At 42.2% G+C, this 20,804-nt stretch overlaps 1 protein-coding gene across 1 annotated transcript in view; it reads left to right on the top strand.

Annotated features, from left to right (window-relative positions):
* Positions 1-20,804, top strand: part of LOC115119794 (interferon-induced very large GTPase 1-like) — an 87,741-nt gene that overhangs the window by 41,334 nt on the left and 25,603 nt on the right. Inside the window, exons 9-14 of the mRNA XM_065003570.1 lie at positions 1-160; positions 1,819-1,878; positions 2,041-2,310; positions 12,992-13,261; positions 14,847-15,116; positions 18,490-18,759. The exon at positions 1-160 is cut by the window's left edge and continues 110 nt beyond it. Of these exons, the coding sequence (XP_064859642.1) occupies positions 1-160; positions 1,819-1,878; positions 2,041-2,310; positions 12,992-13,261; positions 14,847-15,116; positions 18,490-18,759 (1,300 nt within the window). The remainder of the gene's footprint in view (positions 161-1,818; positions 1,879-2,040; positions 2,311-12,991; positions 13,262-14,846; positions 15,117-18,489; positions 18,760-20,804) is intronic.

Here is a 20,804-nt window from a genome sequence, read left to right as displayed (position 1 = left end):
TCCTACAACTGTCCAGGGACAGAACCACAAATCTCTACTACGTCTTCCCACAGCATCACTCTCTCTGACCTGCAAGGTGGCACTCAGTACTCTGTCACTGTCTGCACTGTGCTGGAAAATGGAAAGAAAAGTAAATTAGTATCAACAACCCTCACCACAAGTAAGGAAGTACTCTACATATGAACTATTATGTCTGGTGCCAACATTTATATAACTTTATACAAATGACTCTAATGTTAGTGATCTAATCATAGTGGATGTGTCAGCACGGGATTTAGTTACAATATCTACCCCGATGAGAAATATATGATGGTGAATTCCCCAGATCTCATAGTGGAGTTTGGTGCTGAAATCAATAAATGTTTTAATAATATTTGAGTTCATACTTGATTCCATTCCTGTGAGTTATTATGTCAAGGAGTTGATCTTCCTCTGCTTGCTTTATCTTTATCAGTAGTAAAGTTTAAAACACATTTTATCGTGGAGAGTATTTTTTATCACAACATTCAGTGCTTAATTAGTAAATTGGGAGGTGCCGGAACACCTCAAGTTTATATTGTTTTAATTAAAAGGCTGAAACATTACCTTTAGCCCCAGAATATCTCACCACAGTGTTTCCATCTCCTCTTCTCTCTCCTTCATTCCTTTAGCCCCAGAATATCTCACCACAGTGTTTCCATCTCCTCTTCTCTCTCCTTCATTCCTTTAGCCCCAGAATATCTCACCACAGTGTTTCCATCACCTCTTCTCTCTCCTTCATTCCTTTAGCCCCAGAATATCTCACCACAGTGTTTCCATCACCTCTTCTCTCTCCTTCATTCCTTTAGCCCCAGAATATCTCACCACAGTGTTTCCATCACCTCTTCTCTCTCCTTCATTCCTTTAGCCCCAGAATATCTCACAACAGTGTTTCCATCACCTCTTCTCTCTCCTTCATTCCTTTAGCCCCAGAATATCTCACCACAGTGTTTCCATCACCTCTTCTCTCTCCTTCATTCCTTTAGCCCCAGAATATCTCACCACAGTGTTTCCATCACCTCTTCTCTCTCCTTCATTCCTTTAGCCCCAGAATATCTCACCACAGTGTTTCCATCACCTCTTCTCTCTCCTTCATTCCTTTAGCCCCAGAATATCTCACCACAGTGTTTCCATCACCTCCCTTCTCTCTCCTTCATTCCTTTAGCCCCAGAATATCTCACCACAGTGTTTCCATCACCTCTTCTCTCTCCTTCATTCCTTTAGCCCCAGAATATCTCACAACAGTGTTTCCATCACCTCTTCCCTCTCTCTCTCCTTCATTCCTTTAGCTACAGAATATCTCACCACAGTGTTTCCATCACCTCTTCCCTATCTCTCTCCTTCATTCCTTTAACTACAGAATATCTCACAACAGTGTTTCCATCACCTCTTCTCTCTGTCTCCTTCATTCCTTTAGCCCCAGAATATCTCACCCCATGTTTCCATCACCTCTTCTCTCTCCTTCATTCCTTTAGCCCCAGAATATCTCACCACAGTGTTTCCATCTCCTCTTCTCTCTCCTTCATTCCTTTAGCCCCAGAATATCTCACCCCATGTTTCCATCACCTCTTCTCTCTCCTTCATTCCTTTAGCCCCAGAATATCTCACCACAGTGTTTCCATCACCTCTTCTCTCTCCTTCATTCCTTTAGCCCCAGAATATCTCACCACAGTGTTTCCATCACCTCTTCCCTCTCTCTCTCCTTCATTCATTTCTCGAGCGTGCAAAGAGAGGGGCTGTCAACAGTTTAATGAAATATATTAGGTTGTGAAAACACATTAATATAGGGTTTTTCAACAGATTCCACGCGTTCAATGTTCAGGATTAAGTGGCCTTTCAGCATTACAGGCAGAAAGTCAGGTAGGCTACTGCCAACATGTCATCAATTCTGCAAATTGCAAATAAACTGCAAATAATGCATCCAAGCCTATTTGGCCTACCATTCTATAAGGGAAAAAATAAAACTAATGGGAATATTAAATAACTTTAAACTGTAGCACTGACAATAATGTTTCCCCTTAGTGCTTCCTGCTCCAGACCAGCTGACTGTTGACTTAGTGGACACCACATCAGCTGCTGTTAGCTGGATCCAGCCACCAGGATTGGACCAATCCCAACATCATTACCAGATCTCCTACCAGTGTCCAGGGACAGAACCACACATCACTACCACATCTTCACACAGCTTTACTCTCTCTGACCTGCAAGGTGGTACTCAGTACTCTGTCACTGTCTGCACTGTGCTGGAAAATGGAAAGCAAAGTCAACTAGTGTCAACAACCCTCACCACAAGTAAGGAAGTATTCTACTTAAAAATTATGTCTGGTGTAACTAATGTAAATTAACTAGTCAATAACGATTTACTTTGACTACATATCCATAACGCATTCTCTAATATTATTATGGGTAATATTATTAAGTCCAATCTATTTTCCCATTCATAAGGTGTTTATAGCAAAGCACTTCATGGTAATTAACTGTGTATGTGTGTGGGGGGGGGGGTCTTTGAGGGCTGGCTGGTTTTGACCTTGTGGGAGATCTGTTGACGTGCTCTTGAGCAGGGCGTTGGCCCTGGTTGCTTCTGTGTGTTGCTCTGGATGGGAGTCTGTTAGATGACTAATTGATGTAGTTGTTAATTAAGAGCCTTTATGAACATGCTTAACTGATGGACACAACACAGAATGTTACATTGAAACATGAACATTTTATTAACATTTTCCAGATGTAGTACAGAAAACAATTCCCCAGGACTTCGCAGAAGAATTCTACTATTGACATTTTTCAGTTGGACTTTTCTTGAATAGATTTAACAAAGATTCAAATGTGTTTACATCATTAATGAGCATTTCTCCTTTGCCAAGATAATCCATCCACCTGACAGGTGTGACATATCAAGAAGATAATTAAACAACATGATCATTACACAGGTGGACCTTGTGCTGTCAAACAACACAGATTTCTCAAGTTTTGAGAGAGTGTACAATTGGCATGCTGACTCTAAGAATGTCCACCAGAGCTGTTGCCAGATAATTCTATGTTTTATTCTCTACCATACGCTGCCTCCAACATCGTTTTAGAGAATTTGGCAGTATGTCCAACCGGCTTTACAACCGCAGACCATGTGTATGGCGTCGTGTGGGCATCAGTGCCCCATGGTGGCGGTGGGGTTATGGTATGGGCAGGCATAAGCTACGGACCACTAACACAATTGCATTAAGTGTTATTACATACAGCTGGGAAGAACTAATGGATATAAGAACGACTTCTACTTACCAAAATTACGCCCAGGAATATGTCTATCCCAAAGAGCATCCTTTGTTCGGACTTCCACCCTGGACATTGGAGACGGAGCGGCCTCCTGGTCAGACTTAGAAGGCGAGCACAACACCCACCACTTCCGAGCATATTACTCACCAATGTCTAGTCTCTAGACAACAAGGTGGACGAAATTAGGGCACGAGTTGCCTTCCAGAGAGACATCAGAGATTGTAACATTCTCTGTTTCAAGGAAATATGGCTCGCTCGGGATATGTTGTCGGTACAGCCACCGGGTTTCTTCATGCGTCACAAACAACAGAAACAAATATCTCTGGTAAGATGAAGGGTGGGGATATGTGCCTTATGATTAATGACTCATGGTGTAACAGTAACAAAATACAGGAACTCAAGTCCTTTTGTTCACCCGACCTAGAATTCCTTACAAGCAATTGCCAACCACATTATCTCCCAAGAGAATTCTATTCGATTATAGTCATAGCCGTGTATATCCCCCCCAAGCAGATACCTCGATGGCCGTCAAAGAACTTCATTGGACTCTATGTAAACTGTAAACTGTAAACCATATATCCTGAGGCTGCATTTATTGTAGCTGGGGATTTTAACAAAGCTAATTTGAGAACAAGGCTACCTAAATTCTACCAGCACATTGAGTGTTTTACCCGCTTGAGCAAAATACACGACCACTGCTACTCTAACTTCCGCGATGCATACAAGGCCCTCTTGCTCATACTGTTCTATAGGCAGAAACTCAAACAGGAAGTAACCGTGATTCGAACCATTCAATGCTGGTCTGACCAATCAGAATCCACGCTTCAAGATTGTTTTGATCACGTGTACTGGGAAATTTTCCGTGAAGTCTCAGACAATAACATCGATTTTTACGCTGACTCTGTGAATGAGTTTATCAGGAAGTGCATTGTAGATGTTGTACCCACTGACTATTAAAACCTACCCCAACCAGAAACCGTGGATAGATGGCGGCATTCGCACAAAACTGAAAGCGCGAACCACCACATTCAACCATGGAAAGAGGTCGGGAAATATGGCCGAATATAAACAGTGTAGTTATTGCCTCCGCAAGGTAATCAAACAAGTGAAATGCCAAGACGTATGTGGCAGGGTCTACAGGCAATTGCTGACTACAAAAAGAAAACCAGCCACATCACGGACACCGACGTCTTGCTTCCAGACACTAAGCACCTTCTTTGAGGATAAAACAGTGCCACCGACACGGCCCGCTACCAAGGACTGCGGGCCTTTCCTTCTCCGTGGCCGACATGAGTAAGACATTTAAACGTGTTAACCTTCGCAAGGCTGCTGGCCCAGACGGCATCCCTAGCCACATCCTCAGAGCATGCGCAGACCAGCTGGCTGACATATTCAATCGCTCCCTATCCCAGTCTGCTGTCCCCACATGCTTCAAGATGGCCACCATTGTTCCTGTACCAAAGAAGGCAAAGAACTAAACTAAATGACTATCGACCCGTAGCACTCACTTCTGTCATCGTGAAGTGCTTTGAGTGACTAGTCAAGGATCATATCACCTCCTCCTTCCCTGCCACCCTAGACCCACTCCAGTTTGCATATCGGCCCAACAGGTCCACAGACGATGCAATCGCCATCACATTGCACACTGCCATATCCCATCTGGACAAGATGAATGCCTATGTAAGAATGCTGTTCATTGACTATAGCTCAGCATTCAACAGCATAGTACCCTCCAAGCTCATCATTAAGCTTAAGGCCCTGGGTCTGATCCCCGCCTTGTGCAATTGGTTCCTAGACTTTCTGACGGGCCGCCCCCAGGTGGTGAAGGTAGGAAACAACATCTCCACTTCGCTGATCCTCAACACTGGGGCCTCTCAAGGGTGTGTGCTCAGCCCCCTCCTGTACTTCCTGTTCACCCATGACTGCGTGGCCATGCACGCCTCCAACTCAATCATCCAGTTTGCAGACGACACAACAGTAGTGGGCTTGATTACCAACAACGAAAGTAGCTAATTTGTGTCAAAAAGTCACATTAGAAAACATCACTTAGAATATGCTCACCCAGTGCTAGCATCAAATCAAATGTTATTTGTCGCATACACATATTTGGCAGATGTTATTGCAGGTGCAACGAAATGCTTTGTGTTCCTAGCTCAACAGTGCAGTAGTATCTAACAATTCACAACACTACATACAAATCTAAAAGTAAAATAATGAATTAAGAAATCTATAAATATTAGGATGAGCAATGTGGCATTGACTAAAATACAGTATATACATATGAAATTAGTAAAACAGCATGTAAACATGATTAAAGTGACTAATGTTCCATTATTAAAGTGACCAGTGATTCCATGTCTAAGTAGATGGGGTGCAAACCTCTAAGGTGCAGGGTTGAGTAACCGGGTTGTAGCTGGCTAGGGATGGCTATTTAACAATCAGATGGCCTTAAGATAGAAGCTGTTTTTCAGTCTCTCGGTCCCAGCTTTGATGCACCCATACTGACCACGCTTTCTAGATGATAGAGGGGTGAACAGGCTGTAGCTCTGGTGGTTGTTGTCCTTGATGATCTTTATGGCCTTCCCGTGACATCAGGTGCTGTAGGTGCCCTGGAAGTACCACCCTTTGGAAAGCCCTGCGGTTGCGGGTGGTGCATTTGCTGTACCAAGTGGTGATGGACCCCGACAGTATGCTCTCAATTGTGCTTCTGTGAAAGTTTGCGAGGGTCTTAGGGGCCAAGCCACATTTCTTTAGCCTCCTGGTGGTTGAAGAGGCGCTCTTGTGCCTTCACCACACTGTCTGTTTGGGTGAACCATTTCAGATTGTCAGTGATGTGTATGGCGAGGAACTTGAAGCTTTTCCATCTCCTCTACTGCGGTCCCGTCGATGTGGATAGGGGCATGCTCCCTCTGCTGTTTCCTGAAGTCCATGATCAGCTCCTTTGTTTTGTTGACTTTGAGGGGAGGTTATTTTCCAGGCACCACTCCGCCAGGGCCCTCACCTCCTCTGTAAAGGCTGTTTCGTCATTGTTGGTAATCAGGCCTACTACGGTTGTGTCGTCTGTAAACTTGATGATTGAGTTGGAGGCGTGTGTGGCCACGCAGTCATGGGTGAACAGGGAGTACAGGAGAGGGGGCATCCTTGTGGGGCCCCTGTGTTGAGGATCAGCGTAGTGGTGTTGTTTCCTACCTTCACCGTCTGGGGGCGGCCCATCAGGAAGTCCAGGACCCAGTTGCACAGGGTGGGGTTCAGACCCAGGGCCCGGAGCATAATGATGAGCTTACTAAATATCCTAATATTTAGTAATAGAAGGACACCTGTCTCTGCAGCACTCCATCAATCAGGTATTCATGGTAGAGTGGCCAGACGGAAGCAACTCCTCAGTAAATGGCACATGATAGCCCACTTGGAGTTTGCCAAGTCACCTAAAGGACTCACAGAAGATTCTCTGGTCTGATGAAACCAAGTTTGAACTTGCTTGAATGCCAAATGTCACATCTGGAGGAAACCTGGCACTGTCCCTATGGTGAAGCATGGTGGTGGCAAGATCATGCTGTGGGGATGTTTGTCAGCAGCAGGGACTGCAAGACTAGTCAGGATCGAGGGAAAGATGAACATGAGCAGCCAGAGCCCGGACTTGCACCCGATCAAACTTCTCTGGAGAGACCTGAAAATAGCTGTGCAGCGACTGTCGTGGAATATTCTAATCAAGTGGGAGAGAGTGTCACGAGAAACTCCACCTCGCTTTTAGGTGGCCTGTATTTTTCCACAGTTCACGTACATAGTTTATTACCCTTCTGCAGCATGTCTCATTCTCTTCTGCAAGCCTAGCAGTTTCTAACAGTTACTCCCCTCCCTAGGTTGGGGAGGCCTCTTTACTGTTATTCTTTTCAGAGTTATGACAAGGTCGTCTGTAGACAGTTCAGTTGTCCTTTGTTGTCTCAACTATACATTTCTCATATTGCTAAATAATAACACAATGTTTTAGTCTTAACTTGTCTTACACACACATTATTGGATTATAGTCTTATAATTCTAATACATTTCACACAGTTATAGTTTAGTTTAGTTTATTTTTTATTTTTACAGGGACAGTGCACATTAATCAACGTTTCAGTAAAAGTGCCGGTTTTAGCCAGCCGGCTAATTTTCAACCGCAGTCCCTGGGCAGGTTATTAAAAATAATTACAATATAGACAATAGTAACATAGAACAAGCAAGACATAGCAACATAGGACAAGCAAGACATAGCATACAGACAGAGCAACATAGGACAAGCAAGACGTAGCATACAGACAGCGCAACAGAACAAAAGGCAGCAAGACAAAATTCATAAAAGCAACAAAGTGTTTCCACACCTCACAAGCTACAGACAACAGACAACATGGAAAGCGGCAACACACAGCTAGGGACCATGTTCACAAATCTGATTGACCTTTAGCCATGTCTTCAAGCATTTTTTGAAAGTGTGATATGTGGTGCAGTTATGTGTGTCTGATGGCAGTTTATTCCAGACATGGGAAGCTCTCACAGAGAATGCAGATTTACTAAAGGTGCTTTTCCTTAGGGGAACTATACAGTCACCTCTCATGGCAGACCTTGTGGATCTGCTGCCATATGTCTGGGTTTTCTGTTTAACAATATTGAGTGGAGGGAGAGCCAGGCCATTAAGGATCTTGAATACAAGACATGCGTCGGTGTATTGCACAAGATTTTCCCAACTCAAGAGCTCATGCTTTCTAAGGATGTGACAATGATGATGGCTATTGGGCTTCCTATCAAGCACTTTGAGAGCCTGTTTGTAGACAGACTGAATAGGTTTTAATGTTGTACAGCAAGCTTGGGCCCAACTAGTCAAGCAGTATGTTAAGTGGGGGAGCTTCATAGAGTTGAAGTACAGTTTTGCTACCTCTGTAGTCAAACAATTTCGTATAAATCGGAAATTAGCTAGGTTGAATTTGGTTATTTGAATTACCTTTTTCACATGCTTTTTAAAAGAGAGGTTGGAATCAAGTATGATGCCAAGGTACTTAAAATCGGATACCACCTGGAGCTACAGTTTCAGGGTGGAATACTTTAGTCATTATCTTAAAACATACAAATTCTTCTATCAAACCACCCTTTGACTAAATTTTCCATACTGATACATTCATCTTTATTTGGAGAATGTAATTATACTAAATCCAACTTGTTAAATGTATATACATCATCTGGGTATAATTATATTTCTACTTCCAGTTATAACTCTTCATTCAAGTTTTCACTATAACCTTGACACGTCAGAACTAAGAAAAGTTTAATCTAATTGTAAATTATCGCCGTCAAAGGGATCATCAGTGTCCACCAGGCCTGGGGGCATGTAGTGCTCATCCCATTGGTCGGAGCCTGGAATAGGTCCGTACCTCACCATCTGCTGAGTCACTGCATTCTCCAACGCCTTGCTCACCCAGCCTCGGACACAAAGAATAAAAAACAACCACATAATACAAGCATACCCATACCTGCAATAGCAGCCCTCAAAATGGTAGCTACTATAGTTTTCCATTTACCAAACATTTAATCGAACCACCCAGTCACAGATGTATCCTCCCCTGAGTTTTCAGCCCATTCTTCACTTAGAGCCGTTAACCCTGCTAGAGCTCTTGTAACTGTCCCATCTGGTGCAGTATTGTTTGGGATGAAAGTACAGCAATGAACCTTCAACATCCTACAGACTCCGTCCTTTTCTGCTAATAACATATCGAGAGCCAACCTATTTTGCCAGATCATGAGGGAGGTGGCGGATAGTTGGTCAGAGATCCCCTTCACCGCATCTCTAGTCTGGTTCACAAATCATTATTGGTTATAATATATATAATTGATCCAATCCACATTTTTATTTATAGTCACCCAACAGAAGAATGTAATAGTAAAACCTTCAACATTTTAATTCATAGCCTTGTATTCATCTGGACCTCCCCTAGGAATGCCAATAGCGTCTATCCAAACCGGGCTACTCCCATCCAGGTCAAGTGTCACGTCCTGACCTTAGTTATCTTTGTTTTCTTTATTATTTTGGTTAGGTCAGGATGTGACGAGGGTGGTTTGTTAGTTTTTGTATTGTCTAAGGGTTTTTGTATGTCTAGCGTTTTTTGTAAGTCTAGGTGTTTATATGTCTATGGTTGCCTGAATTGGTTCTCAGAGGCAGCTGTTTATCGTTGTCTCTGATTGGGGGCCATATTTAGGTAGCCATTTTGCCTAGGGTCTTTGTGGGTTCTTGGTCTATGTTTAGTTTCCTGTCTGCACTAGGCATATTAGCTTCACGGTTCGTTTTGTTTAGTTTGTTCAGTGTTTCATTCTTTAATAAAGTAAGAAAGTACGCTTACCACGCTGCGCCTTGGTCTCCTCTTTATGACAACCCTGACATCAAGACTCCTCTTTTTCCTAGTTGAGCTTCCCACAACTGGCCTCTGACTAATTCTATCTGGTTGCACTAATAATACTGGGGCGCAAGTACCTAACCATCCTTTTGGTAGTGTGTGTCGTATGCATCCTTTGCTGGTACATGCCCACCATTTATCAGTTATAGGTGTGTGAGGTTAAGAATTTTCTCCTGTGGTTCCAAACCTAAGTCAGTCACATTAAAACCTCTTAGGGATGATGCGGAATTTGGTTCCTGTACAGGAACCAAAATCCGTGAAATTTCAGAGCGCCACCTGTAGTACTCGATAAAACTCAAACTTTCATTAAACCACACATGCAAGGTACTCAATTAAAGCTACACTCGTTGTGAATCTAGCCAACATGTCAGATTTGTAAAATGCTTTTCGGCGAAAGCATGAGAAGCTATTATCTGATAGCATGCAGAGATAGATCCTAATAAACCAACTCTAGGGATAATCGCTATTTTCTTAGGTAACAATACTGCCTCTAATAGGTCTAAAATCAATTCAGCATGAGTGATTGGTTTTCCCAACGTGGTTACCATGCCCCGATTCTTCCATTGTGCTGTGAATACACATACAATATTAAATGCATACGCTCTGTCTGTATAGATAATAACCTTTTTATCCTTTCCTATTTCACAGGCTCTGGTCAACACTACTATCTCGGCCTGCTGTACAGAATCATTTCTGGGCAATGGTTCAGCGTCTAACCCCTTAGTTTCTGAAACCACTGCATATCCAGTCGCGTTTGTACCATCTGGGTTTTTTCCATAAAGAACCATCCACAAACATGGTAATTTCTTTGTCTGGCAGAGACAGGTCCGTCAGATCAGGTCTGGATAATACAACCTTCTCAGTTACTTCAATACAATTGTATATTTCTCCATCACTCTCGATGGGCAACAAAATCGCTGGATTTAGGATAGTAGATCCCTCTATAATATTAGATAAAATTAGACATTTAACAGTAATATCATACAAAATAGATATCGGACCGGTAACATATAAGCCATTTTATATTCTAGTAATAAAATTGAAACAGCATATAGAACTTGCAGGGTCAATTCACGGTATAGGACTATTAATACCGAATCTTGAACTGCTTTGGCTGCGGCTATCACCAATTATAGGCATATTGGCATAGCGCGGGCTTCTTCATCTAGCCTAGACAAATATTACTTTTCATAAAATCTATAATTGGACTTCGGGACTACTTATACTAAAATAACTCCTTTAATTAACCCCACATCAACGGGTCCTTGGGACTATAACACGGAGGGTATAGCTTCTAACTCCTCTTCCTAAGTTAAAAACACATCATCCTGTCATTAATCGGGCCCCACTTCTAAGTGGGCCCCAGGTTAAGTTCTCGCTTCTTCAATTCAGTTTTCATCTATACCTGTCTATAAATTAACCATGCTGGTCTCCATTCAGTAACTGATTAACCTTTTCCCCCAATGCCAGCCATTCCTCAGATGGTCCGTTCACTCCCCCTGTATTTTCCTATTCTCTGTCTGACTGCCCTTTCCAGTTCTTCTATGTTCAATTTGAAACTGGCCACAAGACCCTCTAAATATTTTCTGAATCCCTCTATTCCTGTCTTAGGATGTGCGACTCCTTCTACTGCCCCTGCCTCATCCCTATGTGTCCATGCAGTATAGACTTCTATCGTGTCTGGTTGTGCTCCGTCTCCAGCTCTGGGGTTGTGTAAGGCTATGAGTTGGAATTGGGGTATCGCCTCATCGTCATCTAACCATTCTGTGTCACTTCTATCTTCTCTCAATCCTGGCTTATTATGAGATTCTAACCTTCGTAACGCTCCAGGTCTCCTGCTCCTCAATCCCAGTCTCTCCCTCTCATTCTCCTCAAATTCCTTCTGATCTCTCTCCCTTTTAATTAAATTTTCTTTCTTTGCCTTCTTTTTCTAACTTCCATTTATCCACTTGCTTCTTAAATTAAAATCCCTCTCTCTGACTTCCTTTTCCTTTCTTAGTCTCTCCTCTTCCTCTCTCTCTTCGGAGTAATTTTAATTCCCTTTCTTCCTTTTCTTTTCTGAATTCTTTAAGTTCCCTTTCTTCTTTCTCTCTTCTGAACTTCTCGAGTTATCTCTGTCTCTATCTTGCTCTCTCTCTTACTCTCTTTCTTGCTCTCTCTCTCCGCTCTTGCTCTCTCGTTGTCTCTGTGTCTTGCTGCTCTCTATCTTGCTCTCCTCTGGCCCCCCTCCTCCTCCTACTACTCCCAAACCATCGCGGTCACCTTCGGGCTCAGCATAGGGCAGGGGAGCCCTTCTTCGTCTGCCTACTACCACTTCCAAATACTGACTGACTGTTTCACTGACTCCCTGCTTACATTCATGGATTTTAGAAAAATCAGCATGTCTATGATAATAATCCCTGAGATTATTACATAACTGATTAGGTTTGTTTCGAAACTCTCCGTCTACTGCCCACTGTAAAATAACTGCTGCCCCCAGTCCTGGGGTCCAGTCTCATTTTTACATCCTTTCCTACTCTTTTCCCAGCTTCAGACAGCCACACCCTGGCTGTATCTACTTCCTTCTGCTTGTTGTTTCCCTATATTATCCCCGCATGTCTTATGCATTTGTTTAACTTCTTATGGCTGGGGGGCAGTATTGAGTAGCTTGGACGAATAAGGTGCCCAGAGTAAACTGCCTGCTACTCAGGCCCAGAAGCTAAGATATGCATATTATTAGTAGATTTGGATAGAAAACACTCTGAAGTTTCTAAAACTGTTTGAATGATGTGAGTATAACATAACTCATATGGCAGGCAAAAACCTGAGAAGAAATCCAACCAGGAAGTGGGAAATCTGAGGTTTATAGGTTTCCAAGTCTTTGCCTATCCAAGATACAGTTTCTATGGGGTCATATTGCACTTCCTAAGGCATCCACTAGATGTCAACAGTCTTTAGAACCTTGTTTGAGGCTTCTACTGTGAAGGGGGAGAGAAAGAGAGCTGTTTGACTGAGAGGTCTGGCAGAGTGGCATGAGCTGATCACGCGCGCCCCCGTGAGAGGTAGCTGCGTTCCATCGCATTTCTAAAGACAAAGGAATTCTCCGGTTGGAACATTATTGAAGATTTATGTAAAAAGTATCCTAAAGATTGATTCTATACATTGTTTGACATGTTTCATCCCATATCAAAAGTAATTGCAAGCTGGCCTATTCTACTTTTCACCTACTATTGTTATTTTCCTCCTGTAATATGCACTGTATTTCTGGAGTTAAACTGTAGCACTAACAACAATGTATTTTCCGCTAGTACTTCCTGCTCCAGACCAGCTGACTGTTAACTCAGTGGACACCACATCAGCTGCTGTTAGCTGGAGCCAGCCACCAGGATTGGACCAAACCCAACATCATTACCAGATCTCCTACCACTGTCCAGGGACAGAACCACACATCACTACCACATCTTCCCACAGCATCACTCTCTCTGACCTGCAAGGTGGTACTCAGTACTCTGTCACTGTCTGCACTGTGCTGGAAAATGGAAAGCAAAGTGAACTGGTGTCAAGAACCCTGACCACAGGTAAGGAAGTATTCTACTGAAAAATTATGTCTGGTGTTAAAGTGTATTAACATAACTAACATGTAAATGAACTAATGCTGATGGATGTGTCAGCATTATCTTTTTTAATTTAACTAGGCAAGACCGTTAAGAACATTCTTATTTACAATGACGGCCTAGGAACAATGGGTTAACTGCCTTGTTCAGGGGCAGAACGACAGATTTCTACCAGCATGGGATGTAAAGGTACAGTATCTTCACTGATGAGAAATATATGATGGGGAATTCCACAAATCTCATCGTGCAAGATGGTAATGAAATCAATAAACGTTTTAATAATATCTGAATTCATGCTTGATTCTATTCCTGTGAGTCATTATGTCAAGGAGTTGATCTGCCTCTACTTGCTTTAACTTGATCAGTACTACAGTGTAAAGCACTTGTTATTGTGGAGAGGATTTATAAGCACAGTATACATGTTTTATTATTATTTTCAATTTAAAGTTGTTTTTCAATCAACCAACAACAAAACACATTCCGCATTCACAGATGTGACAGGCTTAATTTTTTTATATATATATATTTATATTTATATATACGTTTATATATATACACACACACACACACACACACACATCCTACATACATGTACACATACACACAAAGAACAATTAAAAAATAAACATATGTAAAACTTGCAGCAGCACTATCAAGGTTCTTATTAGCTATTTCTAGCCTTCGCTGAGACGACGAGCCAATCATTAGTTTTTAGATTTTACAGCACCTTACACAACATGCATCTGCTCTTTTCCCTAATCACCCCATTCACACTATATCATTTGAAATATAGTTGACTAGTGGAGACCAGAGTCTATCAAACTTGGGCTGTCTCTTGTGGAGGTCATAAGTGAGCTTTTCAAGAGGGAGAAAGGAGTACAGGAGGAGCCTCCTTTCTCAGAAAGATAGATATACAGTATATCACAAAAGTGAGTACACCCCTCACATATTTTCATGTGACAACACTGAAGAAATTTCACTTTGCTACAATGTAAAGTAATGAGTGTACAGCTTGTATAACAGTGTAAATTTGCTGTCCCCTCAAAATAACTCAACACAGCCATTAATGTCTAAACCGCTGGCAACAAAAGTGAGTACACCTCTAAGTGAAAATGCCCAAATTGCTCCTGGCTAATGGTGCTAGTTTTTTCTGAAGCTAGCTTCTTCTTGGAGGCTTTTTCCGTCGCTAATGCTCGTGTCCGGGTAAAAATGTCACCTGTAGTGTCGTCTTTTGTAGCCGCCATGACTTTTTTACTAAAGCTAAAGGAGTTTAAACTTGAAGTGGAGGTAAGATTAGGAATGGGAAACTGGGAAATATTGTGATTGTACAAATTTTGCAGAGGTGCAGTGCCGTCAGATATTAATGTAGTGAAACCCTTAATTTCTGTTACATTACAAATCCAACTTCTGTTGTGTGACTTCTGTTTTTAGATTATTTCAAAATGAATTACCATCTGTCCTTTTCTATTTTACTACTACTACTCTTCTTCTTGCCTGTAATATATTTCTGGATTTTAAACTATTGCACTAACAATGTATTTTCCCTTAGTACTTCCTGTTCCAGACCAGCTGACTGTTGACTGGGTAAGCATCACATCAGCTGCTGTTAGCTGGAACCAGCCACCAGGATTGGACCAAACCCAACATCATTACCAGATCTCCTATCGCTGTCCAGGGACAGAACCACACATCACTACCACATCTTCACACAGCATCACTCTCTCTGACCTTCAACGTGATACTGAATACTCAGTAACTGTCTGCACTATGCTGGAAAATGGAAAGCAAAGTCAACTGGTGTCAACAACCCTCACCACAGGTAATGGATTACATTACTTAAGTATTATCTCGTGTCAAAGTTAATTAAGCTTTGACTTGTTATCAAAATGATTGTAATGTAAATTAACTTATCATAATGGGTGTGTCAGCATGTGATATGAAGGTACAGTATCTTCCCTGATGAGAAATATATGATGGTGAATTCCCCAGATCTCATAATGCAGTTTGGTGCTATAATTAAGTAAACTCTGAATTAATGCTTTCTTCCATTCCTGTGAGTCATTATGTCAAGGAGTTGATCTGCCTCTGATTGCTTTAACTTTATCAGTATTACAGTGTAAAACACTTGTTATTGTGGAGAGGATTTATATTCACAGCATTCTTTTCATTTATATATATTTTTAATTTGGGGCGGGCGTGGTGATAGCAATTTAGAACCTGTTCAGCGCCGTTGCTAAATGGATATTGAAGAAATTCTTCATTTATTATTATATTAAGGACAGATGAGAGGGTCATGCTTTTCAATTTAGTTAAGGGAAGGTTTTAGTATTTTTTCTTTGTTTTTTTTTCTTTAGTATTTTAGAATTAGTTTCTTATTAGGCTATATAGCAATATGTGCCCGATGCCGCCCCTCATCTCTGATTTTCCGCTGGGTGTGCAATATCAAGTGCTCCTATAGTTTATATAGTGTGGTCTCAATCAAATGATCAATAGCCAATAGTGCATGCTCAGAGAAGCATAGCTGCTGGGATGGTGTAAATAAAACTAGGCTGCACTATGCCTATGTTCTGTTCAGTTTGAGAAGGAGAGTGCAAATATGAGGAGGATCAAAGGTCAACTTTGATAGCTTGCTACTATTATAATTGATTTTATTGAAAACAACATGTTTCTTTCCCATGATGCATTTATCAGAGTTACTGACCTCACAATAAGCCAGATTTGCGTAATTTACATTGTGGTGCTGAAACTTGACTAAGCAGCCGCTGCAAATTCAATCTGAAGTGGACAGCTCATGGTGCTGAAAGTAGGTACATTCCAGTAGGCATAAGTCATTTCAACAGTCTTCATTTTAAACAAGACTTTACTAACAACAAGAGGGCTTTGTGTTGGAGCCTATTTCTTCCTATTTAATAAATAAGAGAGCCTAAAAAAGTCTGTCAAACCGGTAGGCCTATATGCTGCTATTTCCATGTGTTTGTCAGTCAATTCCTCCACCCACCATGCACTCTTTAAATTATCTACCTCTAGGGCCTCCCAAGTAGTGCAGCGGTCTAGCACTTCACAGTGCTAGAAGTGTCACTACAGATCTGGGGTCGATCTCGGACAGTGTCGCAGCCGGCTGCGACTGAGAGACCAATGAGGCGGCGCACAATTGGCCAGCGTCGTCCGGGTTAGGGGAGGGTTTGGCCGGCTGGGATGTCCTTGTCCAACCGCTCTCTAGCGACTCCTTGTGGAGGCCGGGCGCATGCATGCTGACTTCGGTCGGCAGCTGTACGGTGTTTCCTCTGACACATCAGTGTGGCTGGCTTCTGGGTTAAGCGAGCAGTGTGTCAAGAAGCAGTGCGGCTTTGCGGGGTCGGGTTTTGGAGGACGCATGGCTCTCGACCTTCACCTCTCCCGAGTCCGTGTGGGAGTTGCAGGGATGGGACAAGGCTGTAAGTCCCAATTGGGGAGAAAAAGGGGTAAAAAGTACCAAGATAAATAAATATATAGTCTACCTCTGTAACAGTGTAGGGCTGTTAAGTTAAAACCAAGACTCTAATTGAGGGTGTATGAGAGGGTATTCCATAGGCCTACGTTTTATTAAAGAAAATGGCAAAAAGCACAAGCCTACCCCTTGTTCGCTTAAGATTTAAAACAAATTAAAAATCAGATCCGATTATATAAAGTGATCTATAACAGTCCCTTGTTCCGTGATGCTTTATGTTAGAAACAAGCTGTAAAATACCTGGGAAAGAAGTGACTCCAATGCAAAAGGAGATATCATTGTTTTGTTACTTCAACAGTCAGACTGAGCCACAAACTTCTATAACCGAGGAGACAAAAAATAGACTTTGCTTTGGAAGTAATCTAATTCTTCCACTTGTCACTTTATGTATAATGAAGTAGTTTAAACGCAGACAGTTTTTAGGGAAACAGTAATGACCTTTTCACGTTGGGTTAAGCCATGGAAGAAGAGTAGCCAGCAGTTAAAACGTACAGTTTTCTGTGTCTGTAAGCCTACTCTGTCTGAGGTGGAAAGGTAGTCCTACTCTGTCTGGGGTGGAAAGGTAGGCCTACTCTGTCTGGGGTGGAAAGGTAGGCCTACTCTGTCTGGGGTGGAAAGGTAGGCCTACTCCGTCTGGGGTGGAAAGGTAGGCCTACTTTGTCTGGGGTGGAAAGGTAGGCCTACTCTGTCTGGGGTGGAAAGGTAGGCCTACTTTGTCTGGGGTGGAAAGGTAGGCCTACTTTGTCTGGGGTGGAAAGGTAGGACTACTCTGTCTGGGGTGGAAAGGTAGGACTACTCTGTCTGGGGTGGAAAGGTAGGACTACTCTGTCTGGGGTGGAAAGGTAGGACTACTCTGTCTGGGGTGGAAAGGTAGGCCTACTCTGTCTGGGGTGGAAAGGTAGGCCTCCTGTCTGGGGTGGAAAGGTAGGCCTAATTGCGCAGATTCCTAATGATGTCTCAGATTTAATCATTTTCAAACAGTTTCGTTGCAAACAAGACACAATGATTTGGCATTGGAGAAATATGATAAGATGAACACAGGCCTATCTCTCTGTTTACGTTGAATGTAATATCTGTCATTTGTGTGGTATTAAAAAGATTCTGCTATTATGAAAAATGTAGTATTGCATGAAATCTTGATAGAAGGAAAATTATGATAGGGGTGGAAATATCTCCTTTATTGTAAAAGCATTGCATGCATCTATTCTTATCCACGGTGGTCTGTGAACCCACAACCTTCTGGCCTGCAGCCCTGTGCACTATCATAAATACCTGCATTGCCTAGCAATGCTTACAGGACGAAGAACAGTTTCTAAAACTGCATATATGGCGCTCTGGTCTGTCCAATAACTGAGGGTAAACGGTACATGTTCTCTCCTATCCACTTCATGATAATTATTATTTGGGGTATATTGGGGGTCATTTTTTAACATCCAGGCAGGGTTTAGGTAAAATAAATTTTGGGAGGACCATCAATTTTCATTTCGGAGAGGTTTGATTTTCACCATGTAATCCTTATTATCAATACCATTCACTCGCTTACAAATCCAACTTCTGTTGTGCGAGTTCTGGTTTTTAACTTATTTCTTCCCATATCTAAATTAATTGCAAGCTGTACTTCTCTACTACTATTCTTGTTCTTCTTGTCCTGTAATATATTTCTGGAGTTAATCTATTGCAATAACAAGAGTGTATTTTCCCTTAGTACTTCCTGCTCCAGACCAGCTGACTGTTGACTGGGTAAGCATCACATCAGCTGCTGTTAGCTGGAACCAGCCACCAGGATTGGACCAAACCCAACATCATTACCAGATCTCCTACCAGTGTCCAGGGACAGAACCACACATCACTACCACATCTTCACACAGCATCACTCTCTCTGACCTGCAACGTGATACTGAATACTCAGTAACTGTCTGCACTATGCTGGAAAATGGAAAGCAAAGTCAACTGGTGTCAACAACCTTCACCACAGGTAAGGAAGTACCCTACTTAAGTGTTAACTCTGGTGTCAAAGTTAATTAAGCTTTGACTTGTTATCAAAATGACTAATGTTAACTAATCATAATGAATGTGTCAGCATGGGATATGAAGGTACAGTATCTTCCCTGATGAGAAATGTACGATGGTGAATTCCCCAGATCTCATAATGGACTTTGGTGCTGAAATCAATAAACTGTTTTTATAATATTAGAATTCACACTTTCTTCCATTAGTGTGAGTCATTACATCAAGGGGTTGATCTGCCTCTGCTTACTATACCTTTATCAGTAGTACAGTGTTAATCACTTGTTATTGTGAAGAGGATTCATAATCCCAACATTCTTTTCATTTACAGTTGAAGTCGGAAGTTTACATACACCTTTGCCAAATACATTTAAACTCAATTTTTCACTCTACCTGACATTTCATCCCTAGTAAAAAATCCCTGTCTGAGGTCAGTTAGAATCACCACTTTATTTTAAGAATGTGAAATATCAGAATAGTAGAGAGAATTATTTATTTCAGCTTTTATTTCTTTCAACAAATTCCCAGTGGGTCAGAAGTTTACATACTAATTGAGTGTATTTGGTAGCATTGCCTTTACATTGTTTAACTTGGGTCAAACGTTTCGGGTAGCCTTCCACAAGCTTCCCACAATAAGTTGGGTGAATTTTGGCCCATTCCTCCTGACAGAACTGGTGTAACTGAGTCAGGTTTGTAGGCCTCCTTGCTCGCACACCCTTTTTCAGTTCTACCCACACATTTTCTATAGGATTGAGGTCAGGGCTTTGTGATGGCCACTCCAATACCTTGACTTTGTTGTCCTTAAGCCATTTTGCCACAACTTTGGAAGTATGCTTGGGGTCATTGTCCATTTGGAAGATCCATTTGAGACCAAGATTTAACTTCCTGACTGATGTCTTGAGATGTTGCTTCAATATATCCACATAATTTACCTCCCTCATGATTCCATCTATTTTGTGAAGTGCACCAGACCCTCCTGCAGCAAAGCACCCCCACAACATGATGCTGCCACCCCCGTGCTTCACGGTTGGGATGGTGGTCTTCGGCTTGCAAGCCTCCCCCTTTTTCCTCCAAACATAATGATGGTCATTATGGCAAAACAGTTCTATTTTTGTTTCATCAGGCCAGAGGACATTTCTCCAAAAAGTACTATCTTTGTCCACACGTACAGACCGTAGTCTGGCTTTTTTATGGCTATTTTGTGGCTTCTTCCTTGCTGAACGGCCTCTCAGGTTATGTCGATATAGTACCCGTTTTACTGTGGATATAGATACTTTTATACCTGTTTCCTCCAGCATCTTCACAAGGTCCACTGTTTTTGTTCTGGGATTGATTTGCACTTTTCGCACCAAAGTAGGTTCATCTCTAGGAGACAGAACGTGTCTCCTTCCTGAGCGGTATGACGGCTGCGTGGTTCCATGGTGTATATATATATATATATATATATATATATATATATATAGACACTCCCATCACCAAGCTTGACTGTAGGCAAGACACACTTGTCTTTGAACTCCTCACCTGGTTGCCGCCACACACACACACGCTTGACACCATCTGAACCAAATAAGTTTATCTTGGTCTCATCAGACCACAGGACATGGTTCCAGTAATCCATGTCCTTAGTCTGCTTGTCTTCAGCAAACTGTTTGCGGGCTTTCTTGTGCATCATCTTTAGAAGAGGCTTCCTTCTGGGACGACAGCCATGCAGACCAATTTGATGCAGTATACGGCGTATGGTCTGAGCACTGACAGGCTGACCCCCCCACCCCTTCAACCTCTGCAGCAATGCTGGCAGCACTCATACGTCTATTTCCCAAAGACAACCTCTGGATATGACGCTGAGCACGTGCACTCAACTTCTTTGGTTGACCATGGCGAGGCCTGTTCTGAGTGGAACCTGTCCAGTTAAACCGCTGTATGGTCTTGGCCACCGTGCTGCAGCTCAGTTTCAGGGTCTTGGCAATCTTCTTATAGCCCAGGCCATCTTTATGTATAGCAATAATTCTTTTT

Source organism: Oncorhynchus nerka, linkage group LG18, assembly GCF_034236695.1.
Source record: "Oncorhynchus nerka isolate Pitt River linkage group LG18, Oner_Uvic_2.0, whole genome shotgun sequence".
Lineage (NCBI taxonomy): Eukaryota > Metazoa > Chordata > Actinopteri > Salmoniformes > Salmonidae > Oncorhynchus > Oncorhynchus nerka.
The sequence above is the reverse complement of the archived record's forward strand: the minus strand, read 5'-3'. Positions and strand labels throughout refer to the sequence as shown.